We start from the raw sequence: 15,387 nt of genomic DNA, 5'->3' as shown, positions 1-15,387 counted from the left end.
ACAAGCGTTTCGTGTAAAAGGGACAATAACTCTGTAACTATTTAAAAGAAGGTGCCAAGGGGCTATATTTTAAAATGTCTTAAGATGTCTTATTACATCCATGAAAAAGTTTATCTCTACCACCCTAAACAAAAGAGATATAAAAACTCATTAATTAAGAGATTTTCAGATGACCTTGACCTTTGACCTTTATGTCATTTTGTTCGGCCAAGATAGACGCTTCCATCCCAAGTAGTTCGAAGTTTCTGTGACAAGTAATAAAAAAGTTGCAATTGATTTTATAGGTATGTAAATACTTTCAGGGGCAATAACTACTAGAAGGGGGTCTCGGATCCTTTCGGTATTAGTAGATTGAAGAACCCTCTAAGTGTACTGAAGACATTGGTAAAAGTTCCAAGTCTCTATCTCTAATGGTTTCAGAGGAGTAGCGATAACAAGCTTTTCGTACACAAGGGCAATAACTTTGTAAGTTCTGGGAGTTATCAAGCAAAGGGTCGTTTGGTACCATAACTTTTAATGGCCAATAACATAAAGAAAAATTGTTTTAATATCTCTTGAAATAAAAAAGCTGTCCCTGGAAAAAAAGAGAAGGAAAAAAATAACTATTAGACTAATTGTTCTCGAACAATTAGAGGTCTTTCCACTTCATTGTTTTTTTATGTTTGAAATAAGATTGCTTCAATAGAATGAATTATTTTTTCTGCGTTACTTCATAAAAAAAAGTGTTAAACGATTAAGTTTGCAATTTTTTATTGCTTAACCTTGACCTTTGACCTTTATGTCATTTTTCATCGGACAAGGTAGACGCTTCAATACCAAGTGGTCCGATGTATCTATGATTATTGATTAAAAAGTTTTTTGTGTTTTTTATTGAATGTTCGAAACTTTCAGGGGCAATAACTGCTAGAAAGGGACTTTGGACCCTGTCGGTAAGAATAGATTAAAGAAGCGTCTCAATATACTGAATACATTAGTAAAAGTTTCAAGTCTCTATCTCCAACGGTTAATTAGATGTAGCGATAACAAGCATTTTGTACAATAGGGGCAATAACTCTATAATTGTTACATGGTAAGGGTCAATGGGTTATATTTTGAAATGTCTTATGATGTTCTACTACATCCATGAAAAAGTTTTTCTCTAGAACCCTAAACAAAAGAGATCTAAAAACTCATTAATTTAGAGATTTCCAAATGACCTTGACCTTTGACCTTTATGTCAATTTTATCGTTAAACAGCTTGAATTTAATCCAATAATTGGTGAAATGTCAGGACCATATCATATATGAATTCATTTATTTATTATAGAGTTAAAGGAAAAACACTTATTTGAGGGGTGGGGGGTTGACAGCTTTGTACTTTTATCTGAGAGTTTAGATACCGCATTTAAGGTTTTGATCTCAAAATCAATAGGGATCTTTTTTTGGGCCATTTGGAATTCTGATATCAAAATTCAAATGCTCAAATTCTTTTTAAGATATCAGTGAAAGCGAGAAACAAAAAAGGGTATACTGCCTTATTCATTAGAGTTTTAACTCGTATAGTTTCAGAGAAATAAATGAGATATATTTATTACACATTTCGTACAAATGAGAAAATATTTCTATAATGATTTCAAAGTGGGGTCTGAAGGTTTATATTCTTAACTGCCTTTAAAATTAGGCTTACAACAACAGTTATTTATTAATTTTATAGTACCCTAAACAAAAGATACATGAAAACTCAATGATACACTGAGTTAAAAAAAAAACAGTTTAGATTGAGAAAGTTCAACTAAATACAAACTACTGTAAATCAATTAAATTTGTACATGTAGGGGTCAATTTTCGTGTATTATTGATTTTTTTTATTTATTTGTGGGGATGAAATTTCGTAGATGCGTCGATTTTTAGTTTCAGTAAAGAATACTAACTCTTTCAAACTTTGTTTTCGTTAAGAATGAAAATTCGTGGTGGTGTGTTTCCCACAAACTCATTGAAAATTAAGCAACCACGAATTCTAATGATTCAACAATGTATTGTTATGAAAACGATTACATTGAAATAACTGAATGCTAACACTAAATGATAACAAAAGTTTTTTAAGTTATATATTATTAGTTTTTCCTACAATTTACACCTAGAATTCCCATTCCGGTTCTTGAACTTCCAATTCAAAGAAAAACGTGTCTTGAAATCTTAAAAGATCAGCATTGCCATGAGAAGGTTTAATTTAATGTTATTTGAATTGCTTCATGGTAGCTATAGTAGGTTGGAACTATTTGTACTTTGATATGCTCACATCCTTTTGCATACACATGATCGATCAATGTTCCATTTTCTGTGGTTGGTTCATCAACATACTGCGTAAAACCTCTCGAGGACATACGATTCAGCACAGTTTTGTTATCATTAAGTATATCTTGATTGAAATCTCCTATTACAACTAGTTTTTCTGACAAATTTTCTAAACTGTCAAGCAACAAATTCAGAGCTAATGCAGTATTTTGGGGGTCGATAAATGACGGCAACATAAGTATCAATGCTTGTAATTTTGAATACAATGCATTCAAGATTCTTTGCTATCCCTAGTACTTCCTCATAAGGTATGCCTAGTTTGTGATACACACCCACACCTCCATGTTGCAGTTGAACAAGCTCTCTCTGTAAAGAACTGTTGTCATCATAAGATGAAGATCTTAGCCTATGCCTTCCAGCAAAATGTTCTATCTCTGTGAAAACAGAATTAATATTACACCACGTTTCTGTTAGGCATATAAAATTTGCATTCGAGAAATGTTTATTGCTTTCCAAATCAAGCTTATGCTGATGTAACCCTTGAATGTTGTGATACATAACTACAGTACTATTCTCACATGGTTCATTCTGGTTTTGATCTTCTATGTATTTCGTCATTGAAGATATCCCTTTGATAATATCAGGGTCACAATATATCTTTTTTTCCAGCTTGTCTAAATCAATGTTCTTCAAATATAGTCCATCAATTGATGTTGCTCTGCTCAAAGCAACATATGCTTGTCCATATGCAAAACATTTGTTCAAATCAACAACGCAATCTTTTACCGTCATCCCTTGAACTTTGTGAATAGTACATGCCCATGCCAACTGGAGTGGATATTGTTTTCTGACCCCGTTTTTTACAGGTACTTCTTCACATGAAGGACGTAATCCAACACATCTCTTTTCATCAATGAACCTCTGAATTTGAGCATTAATTCCAATTCTTTCATTATCAAAATGAATGAATATAATATCTGGAAGTGACGAATTTGATTCAAAACTAATATACATGACAGTACCCATCACGCCATTTACAAGTCCATCAAGTGTATCTTCATTTCTAATCAACATAACCCTTGCTCCCTTAGCTAATAGTATAGAAGATGGCAAACATACATCAGTTTTGGTAAAGTGAGAACTTCTCCTGGTAAGCTTTCCTGATGTTTTATCCTTTACATAGTCTTCTGCTTCTATCAGATTTGGCTCACAACATACTTTAATATCATTTCGTTTTTAAATGCCTTAATCTCTTCATTCGTTGAACAGATGTGCAAAACATCATCAGGACCTTCTTGTATACGTTGCTGAAGTGTCATTTTGTCAATCTCTGACAGCTTCTCATTCTTGTTTTTAACACGCAACCTGTTTAAAAGCTCTGCAAAATAACGATCTTCCCGTTGACGCATTATTTCGTCTAATTCAACAATAGAAAACAAATCATTCCATAACTGATTCATTGGATTGGATGGATCATTCACATAAAGTTTGTCAATGATTTTTGTTCTCACTGGAGGCAACTGATAAAAATCGCCTACGGCAATTACAGACACACCCCCAAATGGACAACTTTCCGGCATTTTTTTAATTTGACGCAGTCTTTCGTGAATAAAAAACAACAAACGTTTGTTAACCATAGAAATCTCATCAATAATCAAAATCTGAATATTTTCCAACTTAGATCTCAAACTGTTTAATTTGTCTTCACTAAGCAAAGCATGGTCTAATGAGAGTGATTTGAATATTCCAAGGGCACTGTGAATAGTTAATCCCTTGATATTAAATGCCGCGGTGCCTGTTGGTGCAGTAAGTAACACAGTTTGATCATCTGGATTCTCAGATATATGTGCCAATAATCGGGTTGCTTCATAAAAAATGCATTTGATTAAATGACTTTTTCCTGTCCCAGCTCCACCAGTAATATAAACATGAAAAGGATCTGGATGCTGTCCATTCTTTTTCTTAATACACCAATCCCTAACTTTGAAAAATACCTCATTTTGTTTGGAATTAAGTGTTTGTAAAAGTGGCACAATATCATTCTTTGAAAACGTAGACGAGAGCAGATTGGCTGTACTTGATTTTGTTTTATTATTTCTGTTTAAATCAGGTATTAACTGATCTGAATTTTCTTCTTCAACAGCAGTTGTCAGTTTTCCTTCCTCAATACATTCTTGTCTGTCCAATTCAGTTTCAGGACATAGTTCACACCATGCATCTTCTTGTGGGCCTTTAGCATCGAATACTCTTTCAGCTTCTTCTAAGTTTTCTGCATCTTTAACGTACCTCGACATGTTAATGTCTACAATTTCTTTAACAGATAGAATGTTTTTCTCACCAGGGTATCTAACACTGCCTGTTTCATAAAAATGTTCATAAGTCGGAAATTGTCTTGGTTTTAGCTGGATACCTTCTCTGTATGGCAAAAACAATTGCAGAATACTTTGAAAGTACTTTTCTCTTGCGGTTTCCAATGAAAACCTTGGATATCTGATGATTGCTGGTTTAGTCTTTGTTCTTTTTCTTATATAGCCCATGTCATTATCAAGCTTGAATGTCGTTTCTTCATTTATTTTCTTTGGTATCTGTGATTCATAAAGGACTGCAAATTCTGAACAAAACTCTGCAAGGCACATTTTATCAAAAATAGTTACATGAGGACGACACTTGTATCTATCAATGGAGTTGGTCATCCATATATCAGAATTTTCACGGGTATAGTCAGACTCATTTTCATTGTGCGACAATGTGTTACTTGTGTTTTTGTTCAGCTTTTTTTTTACTTCTTTCAATGGAATACTCATCCTACATGGATTTTCTCCTACAGGTATAAATTCAACCTTTCTTGAACATTCTTTAAGATGCATTCCAGTCACTCGATAGACGGCTTCTTGTGCACTGATTTCTCTATGGTGCAAGTATGCAGTTCCCACTTTTTTCATAGCCTCTTGGGCATTTAAATTTCCATCAATAGCTTCGTTTTTCGTTTGCATTAATAATAATCCAATTTCCCGTTCAGCTTTACTAATGTAGCTAATGATGTACACAACGCATGAAAATGCATCTAAAATGTACTGAATATCCATGTTGGCATTCCAGGCTCTCAAAAGATCTTTGTTATATTGATTGGTGTATATTTCAGAGGGTTTTCTATTCAGTACAGTTGTATTTCTTTTGGTTATAGGGTCTGTAAGTCTCGTTTGGTTTCACTTTCGCTTTACCACTTCCGGGTACCTCTACTCGGTAAACAAATAGAGAAATAATATGGTATATTGTTTTGCCATCGGTTGCACACACAAGACCGGTAAAAAGTTGCAGTGCAATTTATACCGATTTCCGACCGACGTCAGGGAAAGGAAACGATGGGTTGAACGATGTAGGTAAGTAATCATAACAAAATATATATCTGAAAAGTCAAAGAGAGTTGCAGACGTCAACAGGTCAAAACTACCGAACAAAAAAACCCTATTAAATTGATTAAAAGGTTTAAATAAATGATTGATTAAAGATTTCATTTGAGTTTAATGCACAATTAAGAATACTTGAGCCTAAACATTTTACTTATCGTTAAAACACGTAATTTTAGGAGAGCAGACAGAGATTATAATCCAAATGACAGGATTTGCAGCTGCCATTTTCTCGATGGCAAGAAAGAGAATGGACCAACTATATTCAGTTATAGTAAAAACTTTGGATGTTTTCCAGATGTAGCCATACCAAAAAGGTATCAGAAAATCCGCAGTTCCACAAAATACAAATATTTCATTACCAGTTATACTACATACATGTATGATTACATTTAGGAGACAGATTGTGTTATCATATATTATATGTATTTATAAAACATGTTTACATGTAAACTGTAATGCAAAAGATAAATGTGAAGATATAATGTCAGATTTAAGTACATGCAGGTTATCCATCTACAATGAATATGCACATGAATATTGTATGTTTATAATGATCTGATTGAACATTCATTTTACATACTGGTGCGTGCATTAAAAAAATATTTTACTGAAAATTCACAAGAAGAAAATGCAATACTATAGCAGCATTAAGTGAAAAGGCAGATCATGTAATATGCTAGTCTCTTATTTCTTCATAGACGCAAAATTATGAAACCTGCTGTAGAGGAAATATCTGCTTCAAACATAGATGTGGGAGCTGAGGCTGAAGTTGAGGCCAATTCCAATATTACTGTACCAGACAGCATAACTGTACTTCATGATCACGAGTATGCAACTTCAAGTCCTCAACATAATAAAGGTACCGACATGGTGTAAAATGTGTTATCACAACCAGATACAAATGCATGTACAATGTATATATACGTTTAGTACTTTTACATTAAACAGAAAATGTGATACTCCTTTATCGGTGTTTTTATGCTTCCAAGCAAAGTGTTTCTATGTGTTTGTATATTTATAAACATGTATACTAGGGACTTTATAGATTGTAAACAGTTGTTATTCTTCCAGCATCCCTTAAACATATGGAAGAGGAATTAGTAAAGTTGCAGCAAGAAATTAACATGCTGAAGCTTAAAAAACCGTCCATGACAATTGGGAACATAATTAATGACCCTGAAAAGGTATGTTACAATGAAAACTATAGATTTTTGCAGTACATGTATAAAGATTTCCTTATTGGCTTGCATATTTGAAAACTTTATTCAACAGTATTTTAATAACATAAATGTGATTGTTGTTGTTGGTTTCTTTTTGTACAGATGCTGCTGTATACATCATTTTCTGCAGATACCTTTTACATTTTGGAGAACCTCGTGGAGAGAATGGGCCCGTTCAATTATTATGGTGGTTGGACTGTGGTGAACTTTAGTGTCAGCGATCAGTTGTTGATGACATTAATGAAGTTACGACTCAACTGCAGGGACCTTGATTTAGCAGAGAGGTTCAACACTAGTCGTGCTACTGTGTCCAATATTATCAACACATTTGTGCATGCCCTGCATGAAATTTTGTTTGAAGGGGTCATGAAAGCTGTCGGAATACCAAGTCAACTGAAATGCCAAGGATCCATGCCAAAGTCATTTGAAGAATTTTCATCGGCTAGAATTGCAATGGACGCCACAGAAGTGACACAAGACATCCCAACAGATATGAATAGCCAGTCACTGGCATACAGTAACTACAAGAGTCGCCACACAGTAAAGGCTTTAACTTGTGTTGCACCTAATGCTGCTCTTGTGTTCTGTTCCGATCTTTATCCTGGATCAACCTCAGACTCCGCAATAGTGGACCATTGTGGCATATTAGAGAAGCTGCAAGCTGGTGATATGATCCTGGCTGACAAAGGATTCAACATTTTTGACAAACTTCCAAATGGTGTCACCCTAAATATCCCGCCTTTCCTCACTAGCAAATCACATTTCACTAAGGAAGAAGCTCAACTGTGCTATAAAATAGGCAGAAGCAGAATCCATGTGGAGCGGGCAAATGAAAGAATAAAGAACTTTGAAATTCTGAGCCATATTCCGTCACAGTATAGACACCTATCCACTAAAATATTTTAACTTTGTGTGGCCCTTGTTAATTTACAGGCTCCCCTTTTGAAAGAGATTGCAGAAAAGTATGACATTGAAGAACCTATTCAGTAGGTCAATGCTTATGTTAATAAATGCATATCTAGAATTTGCAACCCTCTAGTTAACACAGTGTACTATATTTTCTATGCATATGTACATGTGAGATAATAAAGTTAAGATTCTTTGTTTAATTAATTCTATTGGTATAGCATCGTCGCAAACAAAAGCCAATATGTACATCATGTCATAAGAAAAAAACTATGCAAACTCTGTATCGTGGCTTGTGGTTTGATTAACAAAAGTTACTGAACCATTTTCTCATTTATTTTATTTATTTATTATACCACAGACATGCAGACAAAGAATAACAGACAAAATGAATCATAAACTTGGCAGAAACACTTTATAATAAAACTCGATCATGTTCAAGATGTTTGATGACCATGATGCATCTTTCTCGATACGAACAACTTGAATGTCTGCCTGAGTCCACACTACTAAGTCACAGCACTGTGTTCCTGTCAGGTACAACTGTCCTTGGATCTGGTGCCAATAATCATGTTGTGTTCTGAGGTGAAGTGAATTATCACTTGGATTACAATCTAGAAATGGGAAGTGTCATTTCATATATTAGTTACATGTAGAATAGCAGTGACAGCATGTAAATAAGAGGTTTAGTCATAAAAGTACTTCAATATTCAGAATGAAGTGCAAGTTATTGAAATGTTACCATGAACATTTTTGATAATATTTCATCAATGAATCTTCAATAAAGCTCAAATAGGACACATACATGTATATTTTCATATAAGTACATTTGTATTACAATATATTTATTAATAAATGTGCACAATTCAAGATTAAATCCCCATACAATATAAATTTATAGGTTTTTTAGCTAGCTTACCAAGAAAGAAATCCTTCACATTTGAACAAGCTTCTTTGATTGTCATTGATCTGGCAGAAAATGGACATTTCACCTCAACAATGTCAGGTGACAGCAATGTTGAGTTCTTTTCTTGTTGATGGACTCGTTCAGTGATGTTCTTTGGATTTCCTTGAACAAAGCCATCTGGAGAGGCTCCAAGTAGCCCAGACTCATGAAGCCAAATTCCTACAACAATATTTAATAATGGTTATTCAAATTATTAAAGGAATTGTGTGTGTTTGGGAACAATGCATGCAGTGCTGTATTTAGTTTTTAGTACTTTTAGATGATGTGTCTTAAACATATAAAGGCGGGGATTGTCGTCAATAATTAGGTTATCTAGAATTAATGGTAAATAATGTTTTAACATATTTTTTAACAATTTATAATTGCACAAATATAATGACAATTTCAAACAAACTCAATAAACTATTAAATCCTTAAAAAAAAATTACCTGTCTCTAAAACATTCACTTCAAAGACCTTGCAGTATTCTTGTATTGCAGTCTTCTCATGGGCAAGTCCCCATTGGATTGGTGCTCTTTTTTCCAAGTTGTATGCACTCAGTAGTCTTTTTTTCAAGGACATGTTTAACCTAAAATATTTTGAAATGATCTAAATCTTGTTATTTTAAAAAACATACTCTAAAATAAAATAAAGCTACTGTAGTTTTATCATTTATTGAATAGCACAATATGGTGTAAATTTTATTTTTATTTTTTTCAAGTAGATCATTAAAATGAAGAAATCATCGAAGTAAGATATATGGCTTTTTCAAATATGTTCAGGGCTACTGTTGAAGAATTTACATCATATTCTCAATAGTGTGTGGTTTTAAAAATTCAGAAAAACTGATATCTTTAAACTAAGTATCTTTAAATATTTAGTAATGCATCTTTACTAATGAGGTTTTTTGAAAATCATACCTGTTTTTTCGAACAGCTGTAACAATCTGTCCAAAATTGGATGCTGTGAAACGCAGCTTGCGAACTTTGGCCCACAAGGTATTTTCCCTCTGCCCTATTGTGGTCCATGCAGTCTGGATAATTTGCTCTGGGGACATTGAAAGCTTCTCCCTATAATCATGGTTTTTAATTAGATAGTGATTCTGTTAGAAGATATATTTAAGGGAAAAAGCTGATATATGTATCATGGGCTTGATTAGAATATTATTGATACAGTGCAATATAAAAGTGCTGTCAAAATATTAGGTTTAAACATGCCTTAAAAAGGATTCCTTGCATTCAGCATCCAAGAAATCTTTACTTTGAAATAGTTCTTGTATCAAGACAACAGGACTATCTTCAGTTGTGGGTTCTTTTGACAGAATCCAGTGCATTGCTGTACAAATAAATTAAATCAGAAATATTTTGGTCTGAAATAAAATTCACAAAGTGCATGTTTCTGCTTGGCATTAACTTATGAGAATATTGTTAAATAAGAACCTTCGGTTTTTGTTCGTTGACATTTGACATTACAAATATTGAAATTAAATATACTGCAAGCATTTGTGTCAATACAAATATGCTTGTCTGATTCATTTTTAGTAAATTGTTATAACAGCCATGGCTTAATACAACCAAAAAATAACACTAATATCAAAGTACATTTAATATCAAAATTCCAGATACACAAAAAAGTATCTTATAATGATAAATCTGAAAAAAAAAAAAGTCAACACCCCCCCCCCCCAACAAATCAAGTTTAAAAAAAAAAAGACAATGAATACATCCAACGTGAGAACATATTAAAAGGGAAGAAATTGAACATGAACTGGGAGAACCTGTAAATCTGCCTAATTGGCTAAGTTGATTATAAAAATATAATCGGTCTTCATCCGTCACCACACGTTTTAAGGCTCTATAAGTGTGTGTGTGATATTAGATATATAAATATCCACAATTTTTACTTAAATCAAGTATTTTTTGTTGAAACATTGCTTTGAAAATAAAAAAAAACTACATGTACCTGTATCCTGGTTGTTTTGGTGGAAATAATTCCTCCATGGTTGTTGTCATCTTTGGCTGTGCTGACTTTGGATGTTTTAACCAACTGCATTTTATGTCGGTTTTGCTTGCCTTCTTATATCTGCAATTTATAAAGAATTATGGTAAAAAATATTTGATGGAAAAACAACTGAATATACAGCAATTATGAGAAATGCATGTTGCATTTTATAATGATATCTGAAGAATTTTCACTCATTATTTACTAACTTGAGTTGACATCTAATACACATCAAAATATAGGGATGGGACGATCCACCGATGCACCGGTGCATCGCGGTATTTATTTTGACGATATTTGGATCGATACATTTACCATTAATACAACGATACCTTACCGAACTTTTTTTATTTTTCAAAAATATCCGAGCTTCATATATCGGCTATTTTTAGTCCGCGCCCCTAATATGAAAGTACAAAGATGGAGGAAAACCTCGTAAAGTTGTCAAAACTGTTAGGAAGCTAAATATGGAGTGTGGAAAACTTTTGGAGTACTTGTTTATGAAAAACTAGTGTACACGAGACTAAAGTAATTTGTAAATTTTGCAACGCTCATTATGAATATAACAAAATAACTTTGGACATGCGGTAATACATCGGCAGGTTGAATAAATTTTAAACTTTTATTCATGTTTTCATTTAATTGCAAGGTATCGTGATATGTATCGTATCGCATCTCATGTATCGTGATACGTACCGAATCGGCTCAGTACAGTATCGTCCCAGCCCTACATCAAAAGTGAACAGATTGTCCAATGATTTTCAAACATTAACCACATTTTACAATAATATATTGATATACCAGAACACTTGCCCATAAAGGAGAGTTGCTGCCACATGATGACACTTATACCTCCCCATAGGACACTCGCATGATGATGACTCCACCACACCGTTATCTTCAGATTCAAGGAATATCTATTGCAATGCATTATAACATTAAAAAGAGATACAATACATGTACATGTACCTACACTTGTCAACAGACGAAAAATTTAATCTTTCTCAATCTGTTGTAATTCATACACACAATCTAATCATACACGTGTGCTACAATAGAATTATCCAATAATCAGATATATAGGTATGTCTGTGCTTGCTTGCAGATTTGTTTATGCATTTACGATAACGTTAGAAAAATGGTTTGTTTTGTTTTCAAGTATGATTACATCATTTAAGGAGCAATCTTTCGAAATGTTAATGATTTTTTTTATCAAAAGAGTAAAAGATATGTTAAAGCCTATACTAATTCTCTTTTAAGATGTAGGCTATGCCTGTCCACTTCTCAAAAGAGAATAAGCCTATACGTGAGTAACAAATCAACAACGCACCTGAACTTTGTATGATGTGTCCCTCATTGATGCTTGAACATTGGCAGTAATGACACGCAACTCGTCAAACGCGAAACGGAGAACCCTCTGAGACTCAACTGCAGCTTCACTTTTCCTTTTAATCTTTGTTAAACCCTCAACATAGTTTGCCCAATACAATATCGATAACGCCATATCGCTCGAGGTACCCGGAAGTTAATAATCTCGTCAAATCTCGTTGGTCAGCTGACGAGACTTACAGACCCTATTGCACTGAAACATTCTTCAAACTGTTGTTGGGTAAGTCCAGCTTGATTTAACAATTCAGAAGCTGAAATGTTTTCTTGTTTATTGTTTTTTACAGCATCCCATAAAACACTTAATCTCTCTTTAGCCAATTGTTCCTCATGGTTTTCAATTAATTCGTTTGGCTTTGATATGAATATTTTTTCAGATGGTGGTCTGGGAAAGTTGAATCTACAAACAGTTCCCCTTTTTTTGCATGTTTTGGAATGATTTTTACTGTGCTGCTGTACAGCCATCACTATATCATGCAGTTCTCTCTCTTCCGTTTGATCTGGTATTTCACATGTTACGTATCTGTCAATGAATTCTACAACCTCTTCATCAGAGTTTTCTTCAAATTTTGGTGCATCCTCAATCCAAAATATACAATGCGTATGTGGAGAACCTCTCTGTTGAAATTCAATACGATAGAAATAATCAATAACCTTTCCAATGGGTTTAGCATCTGACAAAATCACATACTTCAAAAATGTATGAAATCGATGATCAAACATCCTAGCTACGGTAACTGGATTACTACGCAAAATTTGGCACTTCTCGTTCCAAGTAAGATCTTCTACATTTCGCGTATCAAACTGTTGTTTCATTATTGATTCTACTATTTCTGTCCATCTAAAATCTGCTGATGAAAAGGAACAAAAGAATTGAGGGATACCCAACTGTCGTATCATAGCAAAAATATCTTTTTGTGCTGCTTGCCAGAATGGTGGTGTCCCTCTGATAGGTTTTAAAAACTTGATAGCCTCGTCTTTTTTGAACAGATCTTTTAAGACATCTTTATCGCAAATCATTTTCCCAGTAATTTTCTCACTATTTGCATTAGTGTCTTTCCTAAGGGAGATTTGTACATTTGAAATTACTCTACTCAATTCTGTTAAATATTGGCAGAAAAAAATGTAAGAGGTGTCTTTAGCAAATCTATTTTCCACACTCATTAATCTCATATTAAAGTACCTTCCAAGAGATAGTTTTTCATTTCTTTTTTCTGAATATGTACATTTTCCAGTTGGAAAGTGAACAGGAAATGTTTTTGCTTCAATGCCATCTTCTTGGAGAACAGAAACTGGAGTGTTGCCCTCTGCTGGCGAAATTTCAAACACTTGGTCAAAGCATAAATCTAAAACTTCTTGTCCAATGTCAGCTGGTTGTAAACAAGTATCTAATTGAATACCGTGTAATTTTTCGTCCAGATAAGATTGTTGCTCTTGATTTGAGTTTTCATTGAATTCAACATTTTCAAATATATCCTTGTCTACAAGCAAGTCATCATATGGTTCATCTCCCTGTGAAATAGGATTTTGCCAATTTTCCTGTAGGGTTATATCAGAATACCACACGTTATTTTTTTTAAGAAACAATAATGCTTCATCCAGATGTTTACGATTTACAAACTGGTATTCCTCATAACCTTTGTATGACAACTTTCTTTTCAATTTCACTCTCAGTAAAAGACTTTCGTCATCAGATCTAGGTAATGTGGATGTCACTTTCTGAATATTAGATGGAACACAAACTACAGGACCATGCACTCCTTTTTGTCCTCCTTTAGGTAAACCAAGAATTTTCATAAAAGGAATATTCAATGAAACCAAGTGTTGCTCTAAAGCATTTAAACAATCAAGCACAGGAGGAACATCTTCTAATTGTAAACCATTTGAAAAACATTCAGCAGGTATTTTACCTTTCAATAGTTTTCTGTGACATGTGTAACAAATCATAAGATTTTTCCTGCTGCTATCTGTGTCTATACAATTTTTGACCAGACACTCTTTATTACATTTATGAATGTATTTATCTGTGATGCAAGTTTCAAACAACGTGTTTTCATATGCATTTTTGCTACACACAAGTACCTGATTTTCAAAGAATAAGCGAATGCAACATGAACAAACATGCTCTGGTCCGGCTTTAACATCGTGTCTAAATTTCATTATGACATTGTCTATGATTTCATATTGTGTTTTTTTATTAACTCGAGATGCTGAAACCCGTTGTTTAGTTTGGTTCCGATACATATCATCCTCTTCATACTTTTTAATTACACAACTCTTAACTCTTTCTCTATGGTCATGATCATTCTGATATTTCTCTTTACTTGCATTCTTAACCCTTTCTCTATGATCATCATTATTGTCATATTTCTCTATGCTTGCATTCTTAACCCTTTCTCTATGATCATCATTATTGTCATATTTCTCTATGCTTGCATTCTTCTTCCTTTCTCTATGCTTATCATCGTTGTCATATTTCTCTTTGCTTGCATTTTTAATTCTTTCTCTATGCTTAGCATCATTTTTATATTTCCCTATGCTGTCATTCTTCGTCCTTTGTCTGTATTCATCATCATTTGCATATTTCTCGATAGCTTGGTTTTTCATTCGGTTTCTCACATCCTCATTATTTGAATATTTCTCTTTCCCAACCCTTCTTACGTTTTCTCTGTATTCATTATCATTTTCATACTTTTCTTTTGTTCTTTGCTTTGCCTTTTCTCTAAAATGGTCTTCAATTTCATATCTAGCCTTTTTTAATTGCTTTGCTCGCTCTCTGTTTTCCTCGTCATTAAGATAGACAAGTGCAGAACGTTTTAGTGTCTTTTCTCTGAATCGAGCGTCATTTTTGTATCTTTGTTTAATAATTTCCGATTTAGTCTTGGGTGGATTTTCATTTTTTACTGACAATACACTTTCGTAATGTTGCACACGGCCTTCCATAATATGCTTTAAATAAATAGCATCTTTTAATGTTTCACTTTGACTTCTTATTTGAGTAGCTGAATACTTAATCCATGAACCTTCATGAAATGTAAATATGTCTGTCTTCAAAAGAGCAGCAGCAGCTAGAATTTCTAATTCCGTTCCCCAAACAGCATCCTTTTCAATCCCTGATAACTTTATGTATTCTTCAACTGATGAATATTGTGGACGTAAAAAAGATTTCAAAGCATCAGAACTTTTCATCATGTGGTTCACAACAGCGTTTCTGACTTGTTTGTAGTGTTCTTGTCTGTTCGAG

At 33.6% G+C, this 15,387-nt stretch overlaps 2 protein-coding genes across 2 annotated transcripts; one reads left to right on the top strand and one right to left on the bottom strand.

The window, feature by feature from the left end:
- The first annotated feature begins 5,453 nt into the window (after nucleotides 1–5,453).
- On the top strand, nucleotides 5,454–8,137 carry LOC128183770 (uncharacterized). The gene is made up of 5 exons (XM_052852926.1): nucleotides 5,454–5,654; nucleotides 5,861–5,998; nucleotides 6,383–6,543; nucleotides 6,756–6,868; nucleotides 7,007–8,137. Exons 1-5 carry the CDS (start codon nucleotides 5,539–5,541, stop codon nucleotides 7,808–7,810), a joined length of 1,332 nt encoding a protein of 443 aa, XP_052708886.1. The 5' UTR covers nucleotides 5,454–5,538; the 3' UTR covers nucleotides 7,811–8,137.
- Nucleotides 8,132–12,330, bottom strand: LOC128183772 (uncharacterized). The gene is made up of 7 exons (XM_052852927.1): nucleotides 12,088–12,330; nucleotides 11,571–11,674; nucleotides 10,719–10,838; nucleotides 9,677–9,826; nucleotides 9,206–9,345; nucleotides 8,730–8,936; nucleotides 8,132–8,424 (listed from the first exon to the last, which is right to left on the bottom strand). Exons 1-7 carry the CDS (start codon nucleotides 12,259–12,261, stop codon nucleotides 8,204–8,206), a joined length of 1,116 nt encoding a protein of 371 aa, XP_052708887.1. The 5' UTR covers nucleotides 12,262–12,330; the 3' UTR covers nucleotides 8,132–8,203.
- Between the last annotated feature and the right edge of the window lie 3,057 nt (nucleotides 12,331–15,387).

The sequence above is a fragment of the Crassostrea angulata genome, chromosome 5 (assembly GCF_025612915.1).
Source record: "Crassostrea angulata isolate pt1a10 chromosome 5, ASM2561291v2, whole genome shotgun sequence".
Taxonomy (NCBI): Eukaryota; Metazoa; Mollusca; class Bivalvia; order Ostreida; family Ostreidae; genus Magallana; species Magallana angulata.
This window is presented reverse-complemented; position numbering and strand designations above follow the sequence as displayed.